Genomic DNA, 15,000 nt, shown 5'->3' on the forward strand with positions numbered 1-15,000 from the left:
ATATATATATATAGGACCTCATTATGATACAAGACTGAGACGGTTGGGATTATACACTCTTAAAGAAAAGGAGAATCCAACAAACAAATGACGAGATCTACATTGCTAATCGAGCAATAAACAAGCAAGAGTGGACTTGGTCTCAGGTGGCATTTCACCCGTTTCCCAGCGGGTCTCGTCAGGCTCAAACACGTGTCCGCTTCAAGCCCCAACATGTGCCCACTTTTAGTCCCGAGGCGACAATTTGTTTCCAGTCATGTGCCGGTGCGAGAGGTCAATGAAGAACGTTTTTTTTTTGCTGAACCTGAACTTTTTGCAAACCAAGTGCATCATCAATGGTCTGCTCTGCTCTTTATATTCAGTTGTGATCTGGTATTGTATTACATGTATGAGGGTGAATAAATGTGTGTTCGTTCATGTTTTTGTGTATCTGAGGCTTGAAAACAGCTGGTTTCGTGTCCAGGTTGGATGTGGTGATATGTGAGTTGCATGATTGGTACAGTTTCAGTTGGGTGTTACACATGTGTGAGAATGGTGTTGGAGATGGAGTGGTTTGCTCACCTTGTCCAGCTGTTTGCACCATCTAATTTTTGCCATTGGTACCAGAGGAGTGTATTGTGTGGACATGTCCATGGTCTTCCCAGTTGGACCACCCTCTTGGCTCTTGATGTGCCATGCATCCAGTATCAATCTGTTGTTTGTTGGATGTCATGTTTGTTGGATGACAGGGGTCCCATCCAAGTCAAACATTGTGGCCAGATTTCAGTCAATGAATGGCACCCTATGGCTGACTGTGTCTCCTTGCCAAGCCGAATTGCTCATGTTCATGTTCATGTTCAATTGATCATGTTCGTCTTGCCTTTGTTTCAAATTCCTTTCAGTTCCACCAATGTAGAATTGGTCACAGCCCCTGCATGATGAATGGTAAACCACTCTGGATTTGTCACCAATTGATATCCCATTTAGGTTTGAAATGACATTATGGATGGTGCGTAGAGACATGTGCACTACACCAATCCATGCACTGCGTACATCGTGCCAATCATTCCGCAAAGTCCCCGGTAGTATGGCAGTACATAGTGCCCAAACGTGTTTGGCTCCTTCCACTCTGCCATATTTTGTTTATTTTAGGGTTAAAAGTATCCCTGAACAACAAACATTATTGAGCAGTACTCCTCTAACTAATCTGATTTATTTAATTGCATCGACTTTGGAAGATTACACATGCCATACCTGAGCTTCCAAGGTCCGTGATTCCTTTCAGGTCCACCAATGTCATAATATGCATTTGTGGGTGTTGGGTTGCAGGGGTTAAAATCCAGTTATCCGTTGGTGTGGGTTGATTTTCTGTATACTGGTGATTTAGGTAGCCATCAGGTATCCAGCAAACCTCCAAATAAAAAAAGGCCAACTTGCTTTCTTTTTCAGTTTATTTTGTGACGCTAGTGCTGGGAAAGACTCGGCCAAGTCACCCAATAAGGTGGTCTACCATGTCCCTCGGCACAATGGTGAAAGTGCAATCTGCCCACGTTCCTGTTCCAGAGCCAATTCTCATTACTTCGGAATATCTTTTGCTCGAGTTACTCAATCACCAAGTTAGACACAGCAACAGACTGGTGAATCCATAACTGTGCCAAATATTTGTCGACACTGTGTACCATCATAGGTGAAGGTTGTGCGAAATAGACATCTCCAGCAGGCGAGCAACATCCTCAGGTATAAATTGGCTTGGGAAGACCATATCGTTTGGATGCTGAACTATTGCTGCAGGGGAGACAATTGTAATTCTGGTTGCCCAAACTGCCTGCCCATTTCAGCATGGTTAATGTTGTGTTTAAGGACTGCTGTTGTTTCGGTGTGGGATCATCAAGGAGTTTTTGATACGTTTTACATCATCCAGCAGTGATGTGATTTTTTTAATGGGACGTCTCTTTGTCTCTTACTGCTACTGCCCTGCCCTTCTCTGCTGGTGCAAATATCAAATCGTCCCTACTTCTCAGGCTTTTCATAGCGTTTTCATAGCAATTGTGCATGGTTTGTTTAGTGCAATTAGTGTTCTGTCCACATGTCTGCCCATCCTTTGTCGTGTTACGTATGTGGCACTGGGTTCACATTATTCCGAAGGAGTGAACTGTGTCTGTGGTGAGTGGAGGGTTATGTATGTAGTTTGTCAAGTTTTCTGCCGTGTGTGCAAGATACAGACTCAAGTATTGCCTTAGCCAGGTCTGTTGCCATTCTGAAAAGGTGGTCAAATCATAAATCACCCACACATGCATAACACTCAATGGAACCTCCACCAATCACGCAACCCATACATCACCATGTCCAACCCGAACATAACGACAACCATGTTTGTTCCCCAGAAACCCCAAAACGAGAGCAAACAAATGAACAGATACATTTACTCACCCCATACATACAACACCAGATCACGAGTGAATAAAACGATGTAATTGGCGTTTTTTGCTGCAGGTCGTCACAACTAAAAACACTCCTGACATGACCCCTCACACCAGCACATGACTGGAAACAAATTGTCTCCTCAGGAATAAAAGCAGACACGTACCGAGGATTGGAGTCTATTGGTCTGAGGAAGCCCACTAGGAAGCGGATGAAATGTCCCCCAAGACCGGATCTGCTCTTGCTTGTTTATTACTATATTAGCAGGGTAGATCTAGATATTACTTGTTTTAGTTGGAGGTATCTTTTTCTTAAAAATAAATAAATATATACATATATATATATATATATATATGTATATATATATATATATATATATATATATATATATATATATATATATATATATATATATATATATATATATATATATATATATATATATATATATATATATATATATATATATATATATATATATATATATATATATATATATATATATATATATATATATATATATATATATATATATATATATATATGTATTTTTACACACATACAGATTCTATGAATTAAATATCAACCTTGCCCACTATTCTTTACTCCAAACTTTTCATGCATTTTTGCTCCTGAGTTTTTTTTTTTTATGAACAACAATAAATTTAACCAATATTATTACAGCATCCCCCCTGCCCAAGTGTTACCCTGAAGCTTCCGGCGATGGAAGCGCGGTGAGCCCAGCAATGTGTGCTTGAATGAGTGTAGTCGTACGCGCCAAGGTGCGCCGCCCACCCCTGGACTAGGTGGTGGTGTTGACACTGGTGTCCCACCAGGGCTGTCCCTCGGCGTGTGGTGTGGTGTCCCCTTTGGGGTAGGGAGGGGACTGTCACGAGGAGAGTGGTGTGGCGTGACCTGGGTGGTGTGGAGACATGCGTGGTTAGCCGGTGAGGTAGCTGGCGATGGTGAGGTGGCAGTGACAGCAGCGTGCGGTGAGGGCAGGGGGCTTGAGGCAGCGGGAAGCATTCCCTTGCTAGGTCGCGCGGTCTTGCCCGGCAGAGTTTGAGCTCGGGGGTCCGATGAATAGCCCCCGCTGTCAGCTGAGTGGTCCGGGGAGGCGTGACATGGCGAGCGAGGTTGCGTGTAGGCCTGGGCATGACGAAGTGACCTTCGTTCAGCCTGGGCAGAGGGGGTTTGAGGGGCAATCGTGGTGGGGGATTGGGGCAGGTAGGAGTGGAATGGGCATGCAGGGAAGATGACGTGCATCGATTGTAGGGAGGAACGGATAACACAAGGACCAGGGTGTGCATTTCGATTGATGCATATCACAAGGGTGCAAGTGAGGTTAAATTATAATAATAAGGTAAATTTGCAACATTTCATAAAATAAAAGTAAAAAGAAAAGAAAGGAAAAAAGAGAAAATAATCAGTTAGTTAAAGCTTAAGGATTGGCTTGTTTACGGACCACTTGATGTTTAAATTTTTTTTTTTACAATCATTGACACACAATCAATGTTATCCAAGTTATCCAAATGAGAAAATTATTTATGGAAGTTCGAATAAAACAAAATATAAATGGGAAGTATACCTAGCCAGACAATGCACTTGTGCGTAGTGCTTGTTGCCCTGTGGGATCTAAATAATTTGTAAGCCATGCCTTTTAATCCAACTGATTTATCACTTGCACCCCGTGTGCCTCGCTCGCCGTTTCCAGTGCCAAAAAAGGTAAGCTTATTTTGCCAAAATGATGACACAACGGTAAAAGGAAAAACAAAATGTTGAAAGTCTGTTTATGTCGTGCTGCAAAAAAAATGTTTAGATGGAGACTGGAGACTTGAGAGCTTAATCTTGAAAATTTCCTGCGAGGGTCTGTGCCTCATCGCTGCCTTTAACCACAAAGCTGCCTGGCATGTAGCACGGCACCTGCCTGGAGCATCGCGCCTGCCGCCACGGAATGGGGTGCATGGTTGCTCACTGCACAGACCATGGGATGTACACAAGATGGATTGTAGACTATGGAGTTCTGTATCAGTTGCAAAGCACGTCTAGTTTGGTACATCAAATGGTATGGCAGGCCACAGCACGGCAACGTTGGGAACAGTACTAACGGACATGCTCTGTTAAGAACAGTGAAGCACAAAGGGAATTCTTTAAAGCAATGTGAAGAACATACCTTTGGACTGCTGATGGGACTTGTTGCGAGACCCGTTGAGGCACCACTTACAGATCGAGACCTGTGAAAAATGGGGGTAGATGGGAAAGGAGAAGGAATGGTGGAGAGAATGATGGGAGGACAAGGATTGGGAAGAGAATGAAGAGATAGAGGGAAGAGTGTGCAAAAAAATAGTAAGTAAGAGAATGAGTAATTGAGAGAGAAAAAAAATAGATAGAAAAGGGGGTATAAGAGGTGAAAAGGGAAAAAAGGGAGAACAGGGTAGGTGATGGAAACCAGAATGTGATTGGGAAAATCTGCACCAGCAACAAGACGGCACTGACAACACCTGAGAATGGATAGCAGATACGAGGTGAGTGCAGAAAAAACATAGACAATGACTGATGACAATCGCAGAGCGGCCGAAACGGCTACACGGTGTCATGCCGATGGGCGAGCTTAAAGCAGAGAGACATAGGCGGCACCATGTCAGGCTCTCGGCCAGACACATGTCAGCCACAATACCTTTCTCCGGTGCCTTGGCCTGTGGTATCAGTCAACACAAGTAGCTGTTTGCTGAGCATAAAGAAAATATGTGGCTGTCAGTTCCACAGTATTCATACCTTGACCCCTACTCCTCCCTTTTTGTTTAATGCTAGCACAATACCTCACCATTATCTATCCCTACAGAATGTACCATAACATTAAATTACTGTCTAAATAATCTATAAATACTGTTCATATATGTATGATTCATTAAGACATTCATTAAGGGGTCTGTGACTCTCGCTTTCTGCTCAGGAATCTGATAGGATTAAAATAATTGTGAACAAATAAAATGATAAGCATGTGGAACTGTGTTAAGATTATGGATCATTATCAGAGTTTTTTAAAAAAAAAAAATGCTTTGAAATGATAGATTTTGTGGATTTGCACATTGATGATTTTTTATCTTATGAAATCATTTGATACACCATTTAGCAGACACAGCGGTGTAAATGGTTAGTGCATTCGTTCTGAATCTGGGAGATCAATGGTTTGAACTTCGGCTGAGTCATAACAAACATTAATAAACCTGAAAATTGCTGGTGGAATATAAATAATGAAAATAGGACCACCTGTCCTGAAGCTCACCTGGATCAGGAGCAAGTCACTAAAACTCCCCACATAACCCCTTGGATTCTGAATTTTTTTAATGCTATGAACATACTGTTACGGATCTGGAAACCATTTGCATTCAACATACAGATGTCCCAAAAGTCAGTTATGTCGTTAAGTATGTGTGTAGTCAGATCCCTTTCCTTTTGTCTAATGGGAGAATCAAAGGTGTGCGTTGCGATTTCCTTTCAGTTAGGTTATTAAATCTTTTCATCCAACGAACAACCAACAACCATTCCATTCCCCCATCATGATCCACTACCCACCCGCTGTCTACAAGCACTCTGACTTGCCAAGGCAGGGTCTTGCAGCCGTTCCTTGCCGCTTCCAACAACGTTTCTTCCACAAACGTTGTAACTCTTGCACGACGGCCTGTGCAACATTGATACTGTTACTCGTCAAGTATGAACCCGCGTGGAAGAGTGGCTGGGGTTTCCCGGCAGGGGCCAAGGCTCCGCCCCGGAAAGGTGGGCCGTAGGACCTGTCCAATCAGAGGCGGACAGCGAGGTGTGTTCACCAAGGCCCCTCCCCGCTGAGGAAGGTCGATAAATTCCCGAGCACTCTCTGAGAGAGGTGGTCTTTTTGAGGTCTTGGGTAGTCTTTTTGAGGTCTTGGGTGGTCTTTTTGAGGTCTTGGAGAGTCTTTTAAAAGTTATTTTGAAGAGTTTTTGGTGGGCGTCAAGGTGGCGAACGTGTCTCTGCTGGCCCTCTACGAAGAAGGAAGCGCGACCCCGACCCCCCTCCGTGGATCCCGGCTATTCACCACCCGAGCTCCACCACGAACCTCAAGTCCCCTACATGCGACTGGGGACCCAACCAATGACCTTTGTCAGGTGCCACATCGTGGAGCACGCCCTTCCTCCGATGGTCAGGTACACCACCGAACTCTGGCCCCCAGCTTGTCTCTCTCCACGGCTGTGAGGGTCCAATAAAGACTCTGGGTTTCTTTTCATTTTGTGTGTGTGTCGGCGTGTGGGCCCGTCTTTAAGTAGAACTGAATAAGTGTTTTTGGATCATTATAAATACTTCTTGCATATTCGCGTTGTCTTGCTTTGTGTCCTCATTTACTGTAAATAAATCATCACATAAATGTTCCCAGTTCGTTTCCGTCCCTTCTTGAATTGGTCCAGCATGGTTCGGATCTGAGTTTAGGCGGGGGTTTATCCCCGATACTGCGTTCATTCCTGTCGGGACGGCTTTGGCAGTTTCCGCTCGGCTGCACCCGAACCGGATTTAGTAGTCGGTAGTTGGAACTCTACCGCAGTCGGTAGAGTGACCGGGTTCGAGCAAGACGTGCCGAGGGCGTGGTTTCCCCGTTAGTCGAAATCGCGTAGTTAATTAGGTAAATTGGTTATAGACAAATAGACCCTACGCTACACGGTTGAGATATTGGCGTCCACGGTCGGTAAGATGCCCCGCCAGCTCACAGAGTTATCCGAGCGACGGCCTCCAATTCCGGGGAGTTTGGTGTGAGACGACGCAAGCTTTCCCCACCTAGTGGTCGTTCTCGCCACCGACCCCTGGCCCACAACAATACTTTGGTTCAATAAGGGGGTTGAAGGTTGTGGTCAACTTTTATTGAAATTCTGTGTGTAGTTCGGAGAAGAGAGCAAATACCTATTTTGGTGGGTCAAACCCTGTCCCACAGACCCCCTTAATGAGCGCAGATTTTGATGCGGTTGATACACTTTGGTACATCATGGATGTACCAAAGTTTGTGGTCAATCAAGGTTGTGGTCAAGTTTAATTGAAATTGTGTGTGTAGTTTCAGAGAAGAGAACAAATACCTGTTTTGTGGGGTCACAAAACCCCGTAGACCCCCCTAATGAGCGCAGATTTTGATGTGGTCGATAAACTTTGGTAAATCACAGGTGCAGAATGTTGTGGGAAAGTTTCATCCAAATCGTTTGCGTAGTTTCGGAGGAGAGAGCAAATACCTATTTTGGGGGGTTAAACCCATTCGGGAGGTGTATGCAAGAAAATAGCAGACTGTGGCCATCAGTTCTGGGCCACAGGTATGGGTGGAAGATGACCTCCGTAGACTCCCTTAATAATCGCAGACTTTGATGCGGTCGATCAACTTTGGTCCATCTCCGGTGATGATGGTTGTGGTCAAGAGTCATCAAAACCGTGTGTGTAGTTTCAGAGAGAGCAAATACCTATCTTGGGAGGTTGAACGCCCTGCAACCCCATAGACCCCTCATCAAGTGCATATTTTGATGTGGTTGATATACTTTGGTACATTACGGGTGATGAAGGTTGTGGTCAAGTTTCATCAAAATTGTGTGTGAAATTTTGGAGAAGAGAACAAATACCTATTTTGGGGGGGGGTCATAACCCCCCCCCATGGACTCCATTAATGGGTGCATATTTTGATGCGGTCAATATACCTTCGTTATGCATCAGATATGAAGCTTGAAGCCAAATTTCATCAAAATTGTGTGTTTGGTTCAAGTGATAATGACTGAAGTGTTTATTGACTGACTCACTGACTCACTCATTCACTCACCTATGGACATTGCTCGATCACATAAGCTCACCTGACTAAAGTCCAGGTGCGCTAAAAAGGGAATGTTACAAAAACGGCATGAAAAAAAGTACTAAAAGGGGTACTGAAAAGGGGAAAATAGTCCTAAAAATTGGGAATGTTATTAAGCTGAAATAAAAATGGAAAAGCAGCTAAAACGTACCATACAGGCAATTTTGCGCACTGTGCACTCCATTGTTTTACATGGGAATGTGACTACACGAACAATTAGGGCACTCGGTAGAGCGCATACCTCGGCCACGTAATGCCTGATCCACGAGAACATATTGGGCCTTATACATTTTTGAAATATCATGCTATACAGTACTATATAGTTTTTGGCCCGATCTCTCAATGGTGAAGAATCACTTTAAAAATTAAATAATAATTATCGTATCCAGATCCGGATTCGGTTCTTCACCAAAATCTAATCAATTCATCCTTGCGACACACCCAACCTGTCCACCAAGCTTGGATGTCCGAATCCATCCACAACTTTTTGAGATATCGTGCTATATATCATTTTTAGCCCTATCTCTCAATGGTGAAGAATCACTTCAAAGAATTCTAGTAGTCGGATCCGGATCCGAATCTTTACCAAAATCGAATCACTTCTTCTTTGTCACACACCCAACCCGTCCACCAAGTTTCAACCGAATCCGTCCGCAACTTTTTGAGATATTGTGCTATATATTAGTTTCACACTCTCTCGATGGTGAAGAATCACTTAAAACATTCTAGGAGTCTGATTCGGATCCAGATCTTCACCAAAATGCAACCAGTTTGTCCTTGTCACATGCCCAATCTGTTCACAAATTTTCATCTGGATCCGTCCACAACTTTTTGAGATATCCTGCACACAAACAAACAAACAAACAAACAGACAGAGAGAGGGGTGAAAACATAACCTCCTTCACCTCCGTGGTGGAGGTAAAAAAGAACAACTCCCATGAGGCCAAGTGAGCTGCACACACTTTGGTTTCACTGTGAAGCTGTGTCTGGTTCTTTGGTTTAAACCTGCGCTGAAATTGCGTTAAATGAAATTTTAAACTCAGTACCGTGTTTCCTGGTCACCTGTAAAGAGTCATGCTGGGATTTTTTTAAACATACATTACTTTTAAAAAAATCTCATGATTATGAATTACAGAATTCAGTGATGAAGAAAGTTTAAACAACCTAATACTGGAGAGTTCATAGAGCACGATACCCTACACCATGTTGAACTATATACTTCAATTTTAATACAATAATAATTTTAAAGATCGTCCAAAAAAGAATTCTGGAGGTTGAGCTCTATTGTCTGCCGACTACGAGTATACTTGTAGTGCATGGTGGACCAGATTCTGCCACTATGAGTATTTTCGTTGAAAAGATTACGCGATTGTGTTGTGAACAGAATATGCTGCCATGCCAGATAACACAACAATTTGATCTGCCGGCAGTTTGGTGAACATAAATCGATGTGATAATTATGATCATCTTGATCAGTCTCCATGAGAAGTTTTGTCACTTCATCAGCATTGATATGTGCCAATTTGAAGGGTAATGACAAGTAGCAAAAAACGAAAAAACGTGTGATACTCAGCACACGATCTACCATTAGCAATGACATAATACCAACGTTGATTCAGTACTAAAATTACTCCTGCCAGATAACTCGTACCTGGCATACAAAAATGAAAATCTTGTCCCACTGCCTGCAACGAGTTTTCTCATAACGTGTGGTTTCCCCAGCAATGGATACGAAATGAAGTTAGATTTGCTCATGGAAGGGTGAAATTTGAAAATAAAGTACATGCACATGCATACTTGGCTTGCAAATGGGAGTGGAGCATACGATAAGAGTTGGCAGTCAACGTGTTAAAGATCATTAAAAAAAATCCGGAACTTTAGCACGACTGAAGCAGTCTTATACATCACCTTATACACTGTAATAACATCATGTGGAGTCGCAGTTTAGGAGATTGAGGCATTATTGATCACCGCAGATGTACATCGCCATATGTACATCACCGCAGATGCACACAAAATTATTTCATTTCAATTTTTTACTGTCAAAATATGTGCAAGAATGAGTATTTCAATTATATCTGATTAAGCTAAAAAAGGTAATATTATAGGTGACAAGTCTGAAGACGACGATGGTTTACGAGCGGTATTTGACGATGTAGATTGTTTCAGAAGTCAAGGATGAGACAATGTGATAATGTTTGACCAACTTATAAAAATGATCAACATGATGTGGTACGAGTGACAGGTTATTAGCTGCAAAATGTCGAAAACCTGGTTTCAATCAACAACTTTAAAAATTTGACCTTTGCATAACCTTTAAAGGTCACAAAACAATGTTGTGGACATTAAAATAAGGAAACAGGATATGTACGATAGCTTATTGGAGTTAGTTCGTCGAAGAAGGTCGAAAACCCGGTTCGATTCCCACAACTTTGAAAATTTGACCTTTGTGAACTTCAAAGGTCAAAGGTCAAGGATTATGACCTTTGGTGCAAAACTTCCTCTGGAACATTCCAAGAACAATGTAACGTCATATAGGCTATATGGCATTTCACACTCATCGGATTATCCATACTTTGATGAAATCAGCGTAAAAAAAAAAATTGAAGGGGGCGTCACGGGCAAGGTGTTCGAGATAGAGCAAAATGGTTTCAAGACTTTCGGTGGGCAATGACCTCAAGATTATGCATTAAAAAAATTGTCATCCGAGCTCTCAAAGTTTGGGCGGTCGTATGATTTTTGTCAAAATTCGAAATTTTCTAAGTTCGTGACCTTGTGACGAAAATGAAAAAAAAATCGAGATCCGTGGGGCTATACAGGTGCCATTCGGCTATCCAAATACCGAAAACCCCTGCCAGATTCGACAAACCCCTTGGAGAAGATGGATTTTTACGTCAAAATTCGCAATTTTCCAAGTTCGTGACCTTGTGACCTTGACCTTGGGACAAAAATGAAAAATCGAGCTCAGTGGGGCTATGCAGGTGCCATTGGGCTAACCAAATACTGTATATATATATATATATATATATATATATGTATGTATGGATATATATTTATGTATGTATATGTATGTATGGATATATATGTATGTATGTATATGTATATATATATATATATATATATATATATATATATATATATATATATATATATATATATATATATATATATATATATATATATATATATATATATATATATATATATATATATATATATATATATATATATGTATATATGTATGTATGTATATATGTATGTATGTATATATGTATGTATGTATATATGTATGTATGTATATATGTATGTATGTATATATGTATGTGTGTATATATGTATGAATGTATATATGTTTATATATGTATGTATGTATGTATGTTTATATATGTATGTATGTATGTATGTATGTATGTATGTTTATATATGTATGTATGTATATATATATATATATATATATATATATATATATATATATATATATATATATATATATATATATATATATATATATTGTTGTGGTTGACGAAATTCGCAAACCACCATTCAGGTCCCGTAGGTGAGATATCTCTGTAAGTATATGTGTAGTTAGCCCAAACCCGTTGTTTAGAGGGAATAAATGTCATTCATTCAGGCTGCGACCCTTTTAGATAGCCGTTTTTCTTTTACTATCTTTATTTTGGACCAACTGCCATTACTACCACCACAACCACCACCAACCGCATCTCGACAACCACAGCCACCTTCTTCAGAACCGCCTTCACAACATCCACCTTCTCCACAACCGCTTTCACACACCAACCACCACCCGCAACGCCGCTTCACAACAACAGCAACGCCAACAGCCACGACCTTTACCGTCACAACTCGCCCTCGCAACCATCGCATCACCGCCATTCCCGCGCCGCTTGTGGGCACCGATACTGGACTCGTACAGGGCGTGCACCGAGCAGCGGGTGCAAAAACACCAGCCTTTCCGAGAAATCGGATCAAGAATGATTCACGCCCACTTCTGTTCTGTCCTATCAGCGAGCGTGGGGCGATTTGGCCCCGCCTCCAGGCGCGTCGGAGTATAATCGCCACGTGTGCGAGGGAGGTGACATGCGTGAGTGAACGGCCGAGTGCAAGGGAGACCGTGAGTGTGAGAGAGACAGCGTGTGCAAGGTCGCTGTGTGTAAGGGAGATGTCGGTAGGCATGTGTGAACATGCAGCCGCGTCTCCTGGTGTGAATGTAATGGAGTGGAGTGTGAGCGTCGTGACACGCGGGAGAGCGTGTGTCGAATGGAGACGACGACGGCGACAGATGGACAAAAGCCGGGTAGTGGCTATAGCTGTTTCGGGGACCGTGCCGGGTTCACCCAGCAGCGAGCGCGAGGTCCGTGCTGTGCAACGCACGAGGCCCCCACGTGCTCGCTTGCGAGAGTGAAGTCCCGGTCTGGAAACGCACGCGGTGGATTTGCCGATCCTGCGGACGGACAAAGTTTAGGCAGGATTATGGATTTGGACCGGACGGATTCTCCACGCGATCGTGTGTGTTAAGCTCCAACGGGCAAAGCACATGTGTTCGCGTGGGGAACCCCTCGATACGTGGGGCTTGTGTTTTTTTTATGCGCACGGTGACGTCATGGCTGCACGTGGGGTTGGAATCCAGCAGGAGGGGGTATCCCTGCCGGATGGTACCGTCCAAGGAGGGACGAGGTACACGTGCAGCTGCATGACGTCACGGGCAGGTGCAAAGTGCGCAAGCTGTGAGTTGCCGCGCTGGTGCTGCGCACGTGAAAAAAAAAAAAAAGAAAAAGCAAGCCTCACTTTCGGGTGAACAGGATTCCCAGGCAAGGGGTGGAAGACCCCCTGGACCTGGGCACAGGATGAAACTAGTTAGGGGGAAGGGTTAGCTTAGCTAGACCGGCTCCATGGGGCAGGGGTAAGTCCTCATGGGGCCCGTGGAATGGATTAGTTAGAGGGATTGTTAGTCAGATTTAGGTTGTGAAAATGGAGTATGGGATTATTTTGGAGACAGAGACAGACTTTGGATGTGTAGTGGGGACGTAGCTCAGCTACGTAGGTTAAATGGAACGTGCTATAGTTTAAGGGATGACGTGGGAGCACGAGTTAGTTAGGGGAGGTAGTTAGAAGGATGGCGGAGTTCAGCGGTGTGTGTTGAAGAGTTGTGAGGTGAGTACATGATGAGTGAGTGAGGCCAGCGGGTCTGTGTGAGTGGAGCGAATGGGGAATGCATGGTGCGATGAGTGATTGGGGGGAGGAGTGACTCCCGCCCAAGGGACCCCGGGGTCAGTGTAGAGTGAGTTAGGGGGTTAGTTAAATTGAAAAATGGAGGTCGTTTTGTTGTTGGTGTGAATGTAGGCTCGAAACCCGTTTGGAGGGGTGCAGGAGCCCTGTTGATGGGCTGGGAGCGTGGCTGCGAAAGGTGAGTATCGCTGAGTGGGTACCCCGGGCACCAGGCAAGTCGGCCGTAGTAGGCCAAGGGCCCATGGCGGGCCGGGATAGCGTAGTGGGCACGGGTGCGTCTGCTCGGTGCGGGGGGCCCGGGGCGCAATTAGCCGCGTGGGCAGTGTTGTGGGCACGGGTGACCCTCGGAAATGGGCCCGGGAAGCCAGCCTGCCACGTGTGCGTTTCAGGGGAGGTGCCATGGGGGGCACTCCCCGGTGTTAGGGAGCTGGTAGGCTCGGAGGCAGTGTAGTGCCCGGGGGTGCCATCGTCGGAGAATCGGCAGAGGGTCGTGCCTGCCAAAGGGAGCCACGTGTCCCAGCCATGAGACCGTGTGAGGGCACGGAGAGAAAATTGGGTCGAGGCCCGAAATTGTAAGGACACGAACACAGGCGACGGGAATCTGGGTTTATAGAACCAATAGTTTAAGCGAGAGGCGCTTGTTGAAAGCCCCGGGGTAGTTTAACAGTTAAATGGATAGGGTAGAATAGGAAGTGTACCCCTCCGCACCATCCATCCCCTCGCTCTCGTTGTGGGCCGCTGGACCCACTTTGTGTTATAGATCGCTGAAGTCTGGGGAGGCCATCCTGAGGCTTGAATTGGGCCTCGACACAGGACGCTAGCTCTCCCTTGTTCCCCTCCGGGAAGGGAACATAGGGGTTGGGAGTAGGCTAGGTGACAGGATAGGTTAGCCGAACAAGGACAGTACAGGGGGTTAGGGGACGATTTATAGTGGGGAAGTAAACATAAAAACAACCAAAAAAAAAGTGGGGGCTAAATTGGTTTTTCACAAATTAAGGGGGTGGGTATGGACGGTGACAGGCAAAGGCGATAGGTTGGGAGGGAGACCGTAGGGTAGGTCCGAGCCCGCCTTCCGAGTGGCCAGCACCACCGCACTCCCTCCACCAACCTCCACTGAACGGCAAAGGCTGGCCAGCTTCATCTGCTGGCTGCGTTGCTGCAAGGCCTGTGCCGGCCCACTTCATCGGCAGCTGTTGTTTTGCTGCAAGGCCTGTGCCGGCCAACTTCATCGGCTGGCCGTGTTTTGCTTCAAGGCCTGTGCCGCCCACTTCATTGGCAGCTGTTGTTTTGCTGCAAGGCCTGTGCCGGCCAACTTCATCGGCTGGCCGTGTTTTGCTTCAAGGCCTGTGCCGGCCACTTCATCTGCTGGCTGTGTTCCTTCAAGGCCTGTGCCGGCCAGATCGTCTGCCGGCTGTGTTTGCCTGCAATGGCCTTGTTCTGCAGGCTGTGGTTGCCTGCTCACCTTTGCCATGCCATGCCCACTGACCCTGTTCACCAGGCCCGTT

At 44.7% G+C, this 15,000-nt stretch overlaps 1 protein-coding gene across 1 annotated transcript in view; it reads right to left on the minus strand.

The window, feature by feature from the left end:
• Nucleotides 1-15,000, minus strand: part of LOC147032765 (serine/threonine-protein kinase BRSK2-like) — a 242,804-nt gene that overhangs the window by 40,580 nt on the left and 187,224 nt on the right. Inside the window, exons 11-13 of the mRNA XM_085850890.1 lie at nt 5,078-5,128; nt 4,574-4,634; nt 3,108-3,579 (exon numbers count right to left, since the gene is read on the minus strand). Coding sequence (XP_085707016.1) covers nt 3,108-3,579; nt 4,574-4,634; nt 5,078-5,128 — 584 coding nt within the window. The remainder of the gene's footprint in view (nt 1-3,107; nt 3,580-4,573; nt 4,635-5,077; nt 5,129-15,000) is intronic.

This window comes from Eptatretus burgeri, chromosome 2 (assembly GCF_056783735.1).
Source record: "Eptatretus burgeri isolate ZD-2024b chromosome 2, Ebu_testis_v1, whole genome shotgun sequence".
NCBI classification, from domain to species: Eukaryota; Metazoa; Chordata; class Myxini; order Myxiniformes; family Myxinidae; genus Eptatretus; species Eptatretus burgeri.